The 15,330-nt window shown below is 42.8% G+C and overlaps 1 protein-coding gene across 1 annotated transcript in view; it reads left to right on the forward strand.

Annotated features, from left to right (window-relative positions):
- Positions 1-15,330, forward strand: part of LOC306926640 (contactin-associated protein-like 4) — a 146,293-nt gene that overhangs the window by 34,654 nt on the left and 96,309 nt on the right. The window contains exons 3-4 of the mRNA XM_079506011.1: positions 5,870-6,063; positions 13,204-13,351. Coding sequence (XP_079362137.1) covers positions 5,870-6,063; positions 13,204-13,351 — 342 coding nt within the window. The remainder of the gene's footprint in view (positions 1-5,869; positions 6,064-13,203; positions 13,352-15,330) is intronic.

Genomic DNA, 15,330 nt, shown 5'->3' on the forward strand with positions numbered 1-15,330 from the left:
CAGGGCAGAGCTCTATACTGGCTAATAACTGGCCTAATAAAAGGATGTCCAGTAAGGATGCTATCTACGTTTATTAACGTAGCTAGGCTATCGGTACCTAAAGGTGCTAACTATGCGTATGTTCGTAGACAACCGTATACTCCATATATGAAAGCGGTGACCGTCACTTTACCTTTTAGCATTGCTCCGGTTAGTATGGAGAGGCTCCTTCCCCACCAGCTATGGGATTTTTAAATCCAGCTCCATTGAGCCTCCATTATAACAGGATTTTCAAAGCGCTGTATCTCAAAAGGTTTGAGCGCTGTCCATGGTGAGTCGTTGCGCATCCCGGCGATCGCAAATCATTTGTGAGTTTGTATCGCATCGCTGAGCACATGTAACTGGTTGTAATGATAGCTAAGGGGTCTGAGCTAATGTGACTGATCACTGTGCTCATAACAAAAGCCCCCACCTCCCTTAATAACCAGGAATACAAACAAGGACGTAGAGTTAGAGCGGACGGGTGGCATTCCTTAGGTGTGCCACCTAGCGGCAGCAATAAAGTAAGGAAGTCACACTTGGTCTAGTGAGAACAATATAGGTTATTTTATTTTTTTACTGAAGAGAACAGAACATCAGATACCAGAGATGGACAAGGACAGAGATAAGTAGGGACAGTACCGGATTCCATTCAATTAAATTCTTATAGATACATTTTAAGATTACATGCCGCCATCTGGTGGCTAAACTACATTGTTTTGACAGCTGTGAACTCGTTTGTTGAACCAGAAGTGATTGTGTGATAACTACGGATGTGCCGATGAGACATTTTGGCCGATATCGATATCTGATATAATTAATTGCTGTTATGGCCGATAAACGATATTACCGATGTCGATATGATCTCATTCTGTATTGAAAAATTATAATAATTTTGTCCATTCTGAAAAAATACATGTAAAAGGCTATCTGCACTGCAGGCTTCTAGGCAAGTCAGATTGAACTGAAATACCTTTTATATTTAATATTGTGGGCTTGTAGATCTGTTCAAGCTGTTACTTTGGGCTTGTTTATCTGTAAAGACAGACCGATTGATTAGACCAGTTAATTAATCGGTCTGATTGATTAATCAAACCGATGCCGATTAATCTAAAAACAACTAAAATCGGCCGATACCGATGTGTTTGCCGATTAATCTCCCATCACTAGTGATAACACTTAGCTTCAGTCTGTGCCATCTACTCTCAGTGTAAAGAATGGTTTTGTACTCGCGAGGTCGAATTCAAGTTTTATTAGCTCAATCTTAGCCATAAATGCTTTAGATTGCGTGCACGTACGTGGAGATTTTGGATATTCGATGATGTCACACCATGGGTGCCAGCGGAGGCAAAAAAAAGCTAACAGACGGTAAATAAAATACTATTAATTCTGGATTAAATTACTTTAAAGAAACCTGAGATTTCTCAGGTTTGGCAAAGGAGGATATATAAGGTTCAAACCCGAGAAATCGCGGGTCTGGCAAATATTGTTTTGGCCTGTTTGTTCACACTACAGGAACTTCAATTGTGTTGACAGTTTATAAGTCAAGGTCTGTCCCCTTGCCTTGACTCGGTTTTCATATCATCGGTTGGATTGGATTACATTTTTTGTGTGAGATGAGACTTCTGGCTGTCTGAGTTGAATACTTTTTCATTTTTCCTCCCATCTTCAATTGATTTTCAGTTATAACCCAGAGAGATCAATCGGTCTGTCATCGTGTACAGTATTTGGGTGAGGAACTTTGGTGTAGAGCTCTTTTGTCATCGAGGAAGCTGTAGCTGTCTACCTATGTTACTCTCTCTCTCTCTCTCTCTCTCTCTCCCTTTCTCTCTAATGCACCGTTTAATGAGTAAAGGTCAGTGTGTTTGCTCTCTCTCACTGTGCTGTCAATGGTCATGTCTGTTAGCAAAGCGCTTATTAGCTTTGGCCTTTAGCTTCTGCCCTCGAGCTGAGACACCAACACATTGACACAAGTATTCATCCGGGGTGAAAATGTCAGTGTAAAAGGTGCAATGTGTTCCATATGAGCTGAGGAAAAAGCATTGAGCCTCCACAGTGCAATATGAATGTTTGTAAATGTTACAGGGTAAACCGACATGTATTAACCTAAGCATTAATAAGCTTTGAGCTTTGGCCTATGCCTTTTCGACCAACCAAAAAAAGAAATGTTTGATGTAATGTAATGTTACATGTAATGATTTGTTACTGTTGATGATGATCGAAATAAACTAAACTCTCCCTCTGTGCGTGTGTGTGTGTGTGTGTGTGTGTGTGTGTGTGTGTGTGTGTGTGTGTGTGTGTGTGTGTGTGTGTGTGTGTGTGTGTGTGTGTGTGTGTGTGTGTGTGTGTGTGTGTGTGTGTGTGTGTGTGTGTGTGTGTGTGTGTGTGGTAGGTACACTACAGCATGTGTCTGTGTGCTGTGCATGAATGGTTGTCACCTCTGTAGGGAAATTGGCAGCAGTCCCCTCCTTTAGAATCAGTCCATCTGGCACTTAGGCAAAGCGCCGGCCTGACTCAGCACTTTCTAACACACACAGACAGAAACCTACCCAAACGCACGCACAGACCCCCTCACCTTCTCAGTATTCAAAGTGTCATTGTGGTGTAACAGCCCATTCCATCACCTCAGATGTTTCTTCCTAATCAGGCTCTGCCACCACCGGCCTAATGCCACGCACGCACACACACATACGCGCACACAGACACACACAGTCACACAAACGCACACACGCATGCAGTTAAATGTAATGTATATCTCTCTTTCTGCACACACCATCCTGCTAGCCCTCCCTTCCAATTCGACCCCACCTACAGTAAGCACCTGCTCCTTCCTCCATCCATCTACACTGACTCTTTCAGTGCTATATGGCTTTACTGCTCTGTAGCCAGTCTGATGTGATGTGATTACGATTAAACAGATCCAGAGACCTGCTGACCCTAGTCTCACGCAGAGAAACTACACAGATGGCGTGAAATCTTTTCTACCATCTATCCCAGGGAATTGAAATGTGTTCTGTCTCTGATGGGGCTGCTTTTTTAGCTGTTAGTGGCAGCAGCTCATCTCAATAGACATTTCACGATCAATGTCACTCTGGTCGGTTCAATACGAATAATTTGATTTCACTCAAGTGATGAAGGTCACGAACAGAAAGTTGTTCCGTGTAAGGTAGAAGAAAAGTTGTAAACCCCCACCCCCCCCTAACCACTCACTTCCAAACTTTGTTCCATGCCAACCTATAGGCAGATTAAAGTGTAATGAATCACTCTTGGATCCTTCCTGACTCCCTGCCTTTCTTTCTTAACCTTCCTCACTCCAACCTGCTCTCCTCTTCCTGTCCAGTGTTCTCCTCCTTGCTCCATCACACATAATGGACCATATGCAGACCGTGACTATCTTACCACATACTGTAGGTTAACAAGGTGCAATTTACCATTGACATCCAAACAGAAAAGTCCTATCTGATTGTATTAAACAACATCAAACTCGCCAACATTGTAGCTGTACGAAAAGCTTGAATTATCCTCTTTCTATCTGAGGATGTGTTTGGTTCATAAAAATCCACTGTAGACATGTTATGAGCTACTTTCTTTCCTTGCAGGTGATTATTTAGTGTTGCAGTTTGGAAGTGCTCGTTAGATATCACTCAACTGCCCTGCGTACCACCTGCACATAATGCAGGAGGCAGCAGGACGTTGCTTTACTGAAAACGAGTGCTTCCAAACTATGATTGCAAGATGGCTGCAGTCTGCAAATGGTCATTGGCACATTCTAAACACTGGTGGGAAGTAACTAAATACATTTAATTATTAAGTACTGCACTTTACTTACTATTTCTAATTTCCAATACTTTTACTTCTACTCCACTGAATCTCACAATGCGTCGCGATGTGACGCATTGTGAGTTTAAATACATCTGCTATTTTCTAAGGATTTTTCTACATTTGACAACTTGAAATGCGACATTCTGCACAATACTTTTGGTACTTTAAGTACATTTTGATGCCAATACTTTTGTACTTTTGTGCATTTTCAATTCCGGACTTTTACTAAGTATTTTTTATATTGCAGTATTGACACTTTTTCTTAATTGTTTCAGGATCAGTTTCATCCCCGCTGTAGCTCCCTGCACACTATGGCCCTCATTTATCAATTGAGTGTAAAATCTGCCCAAAATTCGAGCGTCGGTTTTGTAGTACACTCACGTCGCCACGGCATTTATAAAGTGATCGCAAACAGCTGATCCTTCCTTAATTTCATTCCTAGCAGTGATAAATGTGACGGCTGAAATCAATCTGGCACGCCCTATGAAATCAAGCCTCGCCCTCGTTTTTGCGACATGAACAACTGCAATACGACCACACAATGTATGGAAACCATGGTTACATGATGGAAAAAGCCAATAAAAAAGTTTCCCCCGCTTGCCTTGCTGCCCGCCGCACCCTCTCATACACAGTACATACACACACACAGACGCACGCACGCACACACACGCAACTTGCAAGCCCAACTGGTGTGTTGTATCTTAAATAAATAAAGAACGAACACCTGCATGAATTTAATAAAGATGTCCTACCCTGTTTGTTTCTCCTCTCGCCTCGCTTGCCTTGCTGCCCAACTGACCATGCACATTTATGACAGTCTATTTAGATTGCCTCCTAGTCGCTGCAGTGGCTGGGCTGTCAACTGTCAATTATATGAACTAGCCCTTACCCGTTGTGAGATATTGCCCCCCCCCCCCCCCCCCCCCCCCCCCTTGTGGCCGCCGGGGGTTTCATTATTAATCATTAATGTGTAAAATCAAAAAAGGGCTTCGTTAAGACCTCCATTATTATGGTCAATGCCTGTGTGAAAAGTGGGAGCGATTGGTGCAGGTGGTGAGGAGATACGGCGGTGTTTCTGACACATTCATTCATTCAGACAGACATTGACTGAATTATAGTATTATGATGATGATGATGATGATGATGATGTGCAGCCAAAACCGTAGCCTCATGTGGCATTGGCACTGGTGGTGGTGGGCTGGCTGGGTTAGCCTACCTATCTCCGATGCGGTCCCCACTTGCGCTGGTACGGCACATTTGGCATTCGAGCGGCCTGCTCTAGATTAGGCTACAATAGGCTACCCATGTTGGGACTCTCTGCAGCTGCAGCAGTTCACTCTGCACTATACTCTCCAACGTCCCGTCATGGAAATATTCCAGCACAGGTAGCCCAAATCTTTTTTAATTGCTTGTAAAGTTGGAAATCTCCTACCAATTTCATATGACACAAAGACACATCGTTGATGTATTCCTTTACTTTTTTGCCTACGACAGCTCCCGACCTGACGTGATTTTTGTCCTGGCGCACGTTCAAGTTCAAGGTTTTGCGGAAATGATAAATGCCGACAATTGCGGTAATTCCGGCGTGCACCCATATTTTGGCGTACACCGCGTTGATAAATGAGGGCCTATCACTGTAAACATTCATTGGCTATCATTAGCATTAGCGCACACTGTTTACATCTCGCCAGAAACGTTTACATGTCGGGAGCGATGCAAGACAAAGTCACAAATGACATTCGAACTTTGGATGGATGACGATCACCAAGGACAGCACTCGTAGTTTCCAAGTTATGGAGTTATCCTGCTTGTAACCAAGGTAACTGGGAGGAGTTGTAAGGATCCCATAGCTGGTGGTGACTGAGGCGTTGCATAACAACCGGACTAATGTTAAAAGCTGCTTTGGGGCTCAACCGCTTCATATATGGAGTATACGGGGGGGGGTACGAATATGTACGTACTTCGCAAAAAAAGAAAAAACATTTTCAGATTCTAATCAGTGTCGTCTCCTCGTTCCTCCTCTCTGCAGGTGCAGGAGGCTGGTCTCCTCTGAACTCAGACAGGTACCAGTGGCTGGAGGCGGACCTCGGGAGGCGGACCCAAATCACTGCCATCGCCACACAGGGCCGCTACGGCAGTTCTGATTGGCTGACGGCCTATCTGCTTATGTTTAGCGACACGGGACACAACTGGAGACAGCACAGACAGGAAGACAGCATAGAGGTGAGTCTAGTGTAATGCTTAGTTACTGTATATATGTACTAGGCCAGTCCTACACCTACAATTCTGACTGGAAAGTAATTCCCTTAAAAGAAAGATTATGGGACCGGACGGCTGCAGCCGGGCACCTAGGTTGCTGATCCAGCCTGACAGTGTGTGGCGGGTTCAAGTCCCGAATCCGACGACCTTTGCTGCGGTTCATTCCCTATCTCTCTCTCTCACCATTTTCTGTCAGTCTACTGTACAGAAAATAACCCCAAAAATATCTTCTGAAAAAGGAAAAGAAAAACAAAAGAAACCCAAGAAAAGACAGATTATGGCTACTCTAGAAAATATTAGGAAACAGTGGAATGATCAATTGTAAGACTCAAACAATGTACAAACAATGTAGTCTAAAAAAAGAAAATAGAAATGCTATTAGCATTAATATTTCAAAGACGTATTTGGGATGAATCTACTAAATCCACCAGAATCACAACCACAACAAACGGTGTTGACATGGGAATAGTAGTGGGGGGAAATGCTGACATGCATTATGAATGTGATATTCCTGGGCATAGTGCTGCATACAAATGTGTTAACACTCCTTATACTCCATATCTACGGTAATGTAAATAAATACTCTATATATCATATATGTCAGATATTTGTATCTATATTATCCCTGGAGATGGTTGCAGCCAGGAGCCTTCCACAATTCATTAACCATTTAAGACCTATTTATCGTAAAAATAGCCGATGGACATGCTCGCAACCGCTATATTTTAAGATGGAAGAGAAGATATAATGACATGCCATGTTGAAAGTGGTTAATAAGTGATAAAAAAGGCACCTATTCAGGGCTCTGCTGACTGAATAGAGCCGCTGTAAAGTAGCATAGCCGTGAATGCTGACAGAACTCTGCTTTATATCCTCTGCCATTGACCGCTCCTTCTGTCCCTCTTTTTCTCCCTTTAAAGGTCTTTCCTCTTTTAAAGTTTCCTCTTTATCTCCCCAGTTTTCTCCATGTTTGACTTTAGTTTTTTAGTCTGATACATCTTCTCTCTCTCTCTCTCTCTCTCTTTCTCTCTCTCTCTCTCTCTCTCTCTCTCTCTCTCTCTCTCTCCTTTCTCTCACCCGCTGACTGGAGACTTGTCAAAGGCTGGTCATATTTCAAACGGCGCTTCGCCTGTAAATGAGACGCCACTCGCTGCTCAACAGCAAACCAAGTCATTTGTTTTTTTTTAGCTCAACGCTCTGTTGCCCAGCCTGCACCGCACTCCTTCAGTGTGCTGAGGATGGTGCTTGCTGCATGCTCAGCTCACAATTATGCAGCACTGGGCGAGACGCTTTAGCTTACTACTGATTTTAGGCTTTAGAGGTATGTTGTAGCCTAAGGATTTCGGTGGAATGCCCTTACGTTCAGGACGATACTCTGTGTTGCTGAGGTATATGCTCTGTTCTTTTACTGAACTAGACCGGTGCCATGGGCCTACATGGGAACGATGCAAGTCAGGAATCTGCAAGTCAGGGAGCTGCTTTTGTGTGACACTGTAGTTTGACAAAGTAATGAAGGAATGAATGAATGAATGAATGAATTAATTAATGAATAAGGATATACAAGGTTTCTGCCCGACAATGCCGATGCCACACCTCAGGTGATGTGGATCAAGCCATTAAGAGTTTAAGACCTGAGTCCGATCTTACACATGTTTTCTTAATCAGTAGTTCTCAAACTTTTTCGTGCCAAGGACCCCCAAAATAATATGTATTTGGCCACAGACCCCATCTGAAAATGTTTTGTCAGCCAGGGACCCCCAGAAGAGAAGATTTGTTTAAAAGAAATTTTTAATTATTGATTTTCTTCAAACACTTAAAAAAAATCACACCCGTGTGAACTGAGTGGTGCAACTACACATTTATTGTGTCAGTGACGTCACATACTAACCATAGCAACCATGCTCGTTTTTTTGGTACGAACAAACACGGGTACACGGGTACAAAGCCAGTTGTTGGAGTGGTTTGCACCACTCAAAAATGAAATCAATTGAGTGGTGCAAACCACTCCAACAACTGGCTTTGTACCCGTGTACCCGTGTTTGAATGAAATCAACTATTGACCTCATGCACATGGCTGCCATTTAGCCAGCAAGTTGCTAACTAGGTGCAACTTCCCATTGACAGCCCATTCATCCAAACAGAAAAGTCTTATCTAATTGTATTAAACGACGTCAAACTCACCAACATTGCAGCTGTACGAAAAGTTTGAATTATCCTCTTTCTATCTGCAAAGTGTTTGTTTCATAAATATCCACCGTAGACATGTTATGAGCTACTTCCTGTCAAGAAATACCTTGCAGGTGATTTATTTTCTAAGTGTCAGAGTTTGGAAGCGCTCGTTATCAGTGCTATTATCCTGTTATCCTGCTGCCTTATGCATTATGTGCAGCTGTTGAGTGATATACAACGAGCACTTTCAAACTCCAACACTTTGAAAAAAAATCACATTCAATGAATTTCTTGATGGGAAGTACCGGTAGCTCATAACATGTCTACGGTGGATTTTTATGAAACAAAAACTTTACAGATTGAAAAAGGATAATCCAAGCTTTTCATACAGCTGCAATGTTGGTGAGTTTGACGTTGTTTAATACAATTAGATAAAACTTTTCTGTTTGGATGAATGGGTTTTCAATGGGAAGTTGCACCTAGTTAGCACCTTGCTGGCAAGATGATAGCCGTGTGCATAAGGTCAATAGCAGATGTACAAACTCACAGCGTGACACAGAGTGACGCGCCATGAGCTGCAATTGCAATTTTTGAGAACCACTGTTCCAAACCACTGTTCTAAACCCTAAGAGTTTTAACAGGTTAAGCGCTATAGCATCTCTACCCTGACTGTTAGCACTGATGGCCTCAGGGCTGTATACTCAGCCCCCTCCTGGTCTCCCTGTTCAATCACATCTGTGGGGCTCCACACAGCTGGAAAACCATCATCATGTTTGTTGATGACACCACCGCACCGACATTGGCCTGTTTACAGACAATGTTGAGACTCCCTACACTACGGGGAGCAAGTGAGAGCCCCGACATCATGCTGTCAGGATAACAACTTCCATCTCAACTTCAGCAAAACTGAGGAGATGATTAGACTACAGCGACGACTCTCAACCTCTGGGCTGGGGCCCAGTGGCAGGCCGCGATCGCAATTTTAATGATAATGATAATATATCAATCATATAAAAAAGTTAAAATATTTTTTTTTCTTAAAAAAATATTTTGTATTACCAATAAATAGGAATGTAAGGTAACTTCCGTACATTAGTTCCATTGATCCAAGCCGGAACACAGATTAATACAAAAGACAAACAATATTATACAATAATATGTAAAAACATCATATATACGAGTAGTAATAAGAAAGAAATATATGTACTGTAAACAGTTGGGAGGGAGGATCATTTCAGGGGATTTTTACTTTTTACAGGGGCCAGTTACAATTAGCCCTTCTCTAAACCCCACCCCAAAAGCGATTGTCCAATGCTAAGGATGGCAAGCAGCTGTCAGTGTTATTTTGCATGTTGTTGAACACATGTTGTTGAACCCATACACAGCTTAACGTCGGGAAAGTTACCCGACTGAGCCACCCAGGTGATGGCAATAATACTAATCACCGTAGTCTTACTGTGCAGTACATTAAAACTCCTGTCGGACGGTTGTAAGTTGATTGAGTTGGATACTGTTTCGATCTCCCTCTAACATTTCCTCGTATTTCTTACTTAACTCTTAGAGTTAATTGAAATAATGTCATGCACATTTATCCCATTCATAGCACTGCAGGCCTGGTTGACTAGATTTAGAAGACATCTTTCATTTCATTTCATTTCAACCTTTATTTAGTTCTCGGAGAACACACTGAGGGCTGAGACCCTCTTTTTCAGTGGTGCCGAGATTACAACACATCAACAATGTACAATGGGGGGGGACAAAGAAAACAAAACAAAACATGAATAAAGTAAATGACTGGTAATAATAACATAGTAATAACACATTACATAGTGATCAACTCAATTAAAACAGGTACAGTTGATATTTACCAACGTTGATATATCAAGTTGAAAGCGATATAGAGAAGGAAGAGAGCTGTACTTTAGTGAAGTTTGTAGGGTGTTCCAAGTGTGTTTTGAAGCTCTTGCTACTGAAATGATCGATTATTTATGGAGAAATCCCGTCATTTAACATGCATCTCATGGGTGAGAAGGAAAGCCATAAGTCTCGGTCTCCTCACTTAGTAACAGTTGACTTAAAGTAGCCTTGCCGAGCCATGAGGCCCATAGGGCAGGAGCCTATCTCCTGTTTCTGTAGCGTGAGGCAGCTTGATGTACAAGTACACCCCCTGGACATGACGCTAGTATGTCGCAGGGACTTACCCCCAATCCAACCCTTGATGCTGAGTGTCAAGCAGGGAGGCACTGGGTCCCATTTTTTTAGAGTCTTTGGTATGACCCGGCCGGGGATCGAACCCCGACCTCCCAGTCTCAGGGCGGACACTCTAACCACAAGGCCACAGTTGACTTAGCGAAGGGCTAATTTGCAGTAGGTGCTCTTTTAGACTGGTTTTGAAGGAGGGTAAAGAGTGACCCTTTTTTCTGTTGGGCATTCCACATTCTGGCAGCATAGTAGCAGAACAAATTTGACCCCTTTTTTGTTGTTGCTGTAGTAGTCTGACAGGTGTATATATAGTATATAAGCCATCCCACCCTAAAGCATAATGCTCCGGGGTTAGGTGAGTTCTAGGTGTACCGTGTAAGCATGTGGACACTGTCGCCAAAGCGGTGCCACTACATCCTTTCTTCCTCTTAGTCACCTCAGCAATGGACCTATTACTCTGCTACCATCTGGCAAATGCTACCAGAGCAGCAGGACTATATTCAGCAGCACGCTCAGGGACAGATGCTATCACACTTTTTTTCCGCCCAGTATAATACTGCACTTATGATGTTCAATTTTCTGCCACCACTGCATAGGATTCAATATCTTCTTCCCACATGCCTTAACTCTAATGAATAATTAAGCTAGCCATGTGACTTGTCATTGCATGACCTCATGGCAAAATGTCAATTGTATAGTCATACACACATACACACATGTTCATTGTGCAATACTTTATTCATGCATTTCTTATATTTAGTTTCTATTGAGCATCTCTATTCTTGATAGCTTATAATACATACTGTAGGCCTACTAATAATAATGATTACTATTCTTTTTTTTATTATCTACACTGTTGAGAAAGCTTGAAGTACAAGAATTTGACTGTCTATACTTTTGCTGTAATAGCTGTATTGTCTTACAATAATCAATGTTGAATGCATGAACCCAATACTTAGGATGTTTTTGTCTCACAACTTGTCCATTATGGAAGAATGACAGCATGTACTTGAACATGTGGGTGTGTGCAGTGTGCACACTGCACACCCACACAAATGTGACCTTTGAGAGTTGGTGTGGGAGTGGGAGTGCTATTTGCTTGTCAAGCAGAGGATCCAATTGGTTTCCTAAAGCCAGCTGATTGGGAAATGGAGGCCATTAGTCTTTTAACACAGACTCAGATAGGGGCAGAATAAGGCTGAGGGTATATTGATCAATGGTGCTGCACGCACGCACGCACGCACGCACGCACGCACGCACGCACGCACGCACGCACGCACGCACGCACGCACGCACGCACGCACGCACGCACGCACACACACACACACACACACACTGCACTGGTACAGCGTAACTTTAGCTCAGTTTAAATGGACTAGAACCTTGAAGAAGTTAACAGAGGTGGTCCAACTATTCTGCAGTTTGAACTCTAATCTTTGTCAGTATCAACTTCAAGTGGATGATCAATTGATGATAGAAGGTAGTGTAAGTGGTGGCAGAGGAGGAGAAAGAAAAGAAAAGAGTAGGATCAATGTCCCTTACTGCAGATGGTCTCATGAGGGGCAGCAGGTTAGTGCTCTGACAAAATGTGTACTATTGCAACAAATACATCAAAGCACTGATAGATTCGTACTTGTTTATTTTGTATGTTTTTGAAAAAAGGAAAATATGGGAAGCACTTCATAAGTGTTGGAATTGTAAATGTGTCTTAAAGGACCACTTCACCACTTTTCAACCTATTTTCATATAATAGGTCCTCACTAATAACGGTCTGTGTCTCATAGGACGGCTGTGGGCAGTTCAGAAACCGTCCTCCAGTGACATCATCAATGGGGAATACAAGCTAATAGAAACTGCAGGCTTTCTAGTCCTGAAAAGTTGCAATGCGAAAATGGAAGCCATCGTTCTCACGATAATTAAAATCTAACCTAAATCTAAACAAGATCACAACAAGATCTTGTTTAAAAATAAATCTGCCTAATGATGATGTCACTGGAGGACGGTTTCTAAACTGCCCACAGCCCTCCTATGATACACAGACCTATTATATGAAGATAGGTTGAAAAGTGGTGAAGTGGTCCTTTAAGATATATAAAGATATTTGAAACAATTAAGCGCTGCTAGTTTTTCATCTCAGGGTTTCTTTATTGTCCTCCAGTATGCATCGCAATGCCTTGGGTTACATTCTGCAAACAAGTTACGCACGCACGCACGCACGCACGCACGCACGCACGCACGCACGCACGCACGCACGCACGCACACACACACACACACACACACACACACACACACACACACACACAATGAGATTTCTCACAAGCTATCTTTATGCTTTGCTACTACAGGGTAAACATGCACATGTACAGAATGTTAAATTGTTTTCTAGCGATCTTTTTTCTATCCCTTTGTTTGCTGTGGTTGCTGTTTTATTTAATGTTTTTGTTTGTTTTTTAATATAATGCTATCTATGCTGCTGCATTGTCTCAGGAAAGCCAAACAAAAATAAGTTTTACTCTTATGTACCTGTACACAAGATGTAACAATTAAGTCCAACCTTGAACCTTGAATAATGCTATGCTAGCTAACGTGTGTCTGTGTGTTCGTAGGCGTTCCCAGGGAACAGTAATGCAGACAGTGTGGTGCTAACATGTGTCTGTGTGTCTGTCCAGGCCTTCCCAGGGAACAGCAATGCAGACAGTGTGGTGCTAACATGTGTCTGTGTGTCTGTCCAGGCCTTCCCAGGGAACAGCAATGCAGACAGCGTGGTGCAGCACAAGCTCCAGCAGCCAGTGACAGCTCGCTACCTCCGCCTCATCCCTCTGGACTGGAACCCCAACGGACGCATCGGACTGAGGCTGGAGACATACGGCTGTCCTTACAGTAAGTCCACTCTGCATCCTTTCCATTATTTAGCATAGTGATTCTCTTTCATTTCAAGGAACCCCAAAATGTGTTTAGGCCACGGAACCCCATTTAATCAAACTTCTATCTCTGGGACCCCAAGCTACAACGTAAAGTCCTTGGGTCCATTTGGTTCCATCTGTACACTCTCAGAGACCCGTAAATCCATTTGGTTCCTAAGTATCAGTCATTTAGCTACATGGAGACGCCCTTGGAACCCCTCTCAAAGACCCCTGGGGTTCCCCGCACCCCACATTGAGGACTAGTCTACCATGAAGGTGTCCTGTCTGCTTTGAGATGACGGCTGGGAGCACTTGTAATGACAGCGAGAACGCTGGCAAAACATCCATTGTCTCAGCTATTAGTCATTACACACCAGATGAGCTATATTAGAAGTGTCGTTAAAATCAGACTGCGAATGCTATTTGTGAAATTAACCAGATATTATTGCGGTGCCTATTTTAGCTACATAACATATGGTGCAGTGTAATTTGCTTAGTCTTGTGCTCATTATCCCGTCATAACAGCTGAAAGTGAGGATGCACTTCATCATATTCCATACATGCCGTGTTTGCTTGAATTTCTACTTTCATCCATTATTGTCCATTCTGTTGACGACTGGATTTCTCCCCTTCTGGTTGCAGTGGAGTACCAAAAAATAACATTATTATGTGTTGTTTATCATGAGTCTAATGGCGTTGTTGATGAATTGAGTTTCTAGTTTTTCAGCTGTTTTCTTGCTTGTTGCCCCCTTTTCAAGGAGCCGCTCTAAATTATGATATGAATAGATGTGTTCGGATTTTCTTATCTGTTGGCTGACTCCAATACCAACTTTTGTTTTTACTCTTTGATATTGTGCTGAATCTTTCAGATATTGGCCTTGTATTGTAATTTGCATTATTTCTTACATTCGAATTAAGACCAACTAGAGGCACCTGTGTCCATGTGGACATCCGAACAACTCGACGGCGGGCACCGCAATCCCTCAAGTCCTCGCCGCTGCGTTTGCCAAGTTTGAAGTCTGTCTGTGCCATATGCACATGACCATACTGTATATTATGGGCATGGCGTTCGGATCTGTGGCTCTGGACAACAGGATCTCTGTATCTGTCAGCCCTTGTCCCTTTTATGCCCATATATAGAGATTGCTGATGTCATCAGTACATGCCCATATATGGGCATGCCCCCTTCTGTGCCCATACATGAAGCGGACTGATTTGTTTGCTGATGCCATGACGACACATTGAGGTTAGACAACACACTCCATATTTGGGTGTAACTGCACTGGGAAGTCCTTATATGGTTATGTCATAGTGACATGAGCGTGACAACATGCGGTCCAACCCGACCACTTGGTCCGCCTGCCAGCCAATCCCTTAAATGCTCCCTGTAGCCAATTCATATAAAACTAGAAAAAGTGCCCTTCTGGGCACAGGTCTCCACCAGGAGGATAGGACTGTGTGAGATGTTTGGCAAAATGTTTAGGATTAATATAAACATGTTTTTGAGGCATTTTGTTCCAAAAATGTGTTTTGCAAAAATCAACCTGTTGGTGGCGCTATAACAGGCCAATGTGAAAAGGGTGGGATATATTCCTCAGCCTAGTAAGAAAATGTGTGAAAGATTTCACGTAAATTGCATGCTGCGTTCATGATTTGAGGCTTTTGTTCAAAACGGGGCAATCTTGCAAACTGTGAAAGCCAATTATAGCCAATTAGGATGGAATATGAAATATCGGACAGATCCGACTTGAGCACATGACCATAGAGATACTGTGTAACGATTTGTGAGATTTTTGGACAGAATCTGGAGGAGTAATATAAAAAAATGTGTTTTACAAAAGTTGGCCTCCTGGTGGCGCTATAAAAGGCAGATGCGGAAAATGCAGGTCAAAGGTTTGTCCTTGGCCTCTAGGGAGTGTGCATGCAACGTATCACGCAGATCGGTGCAGTTTTAGG

Source organism: Electrona antarctica (genome assembly GCF_951216825.1).
Source record: "Electrona antarctica genome assembly, chromosome: 7".
NCBI classification, from domain to species: domain Eukaryota; kingdom Metazoa; phylum Chordata; class Actinopteri; order Myctophiformes; family Myctophidae; genus Electrona; species Electrona antarctica.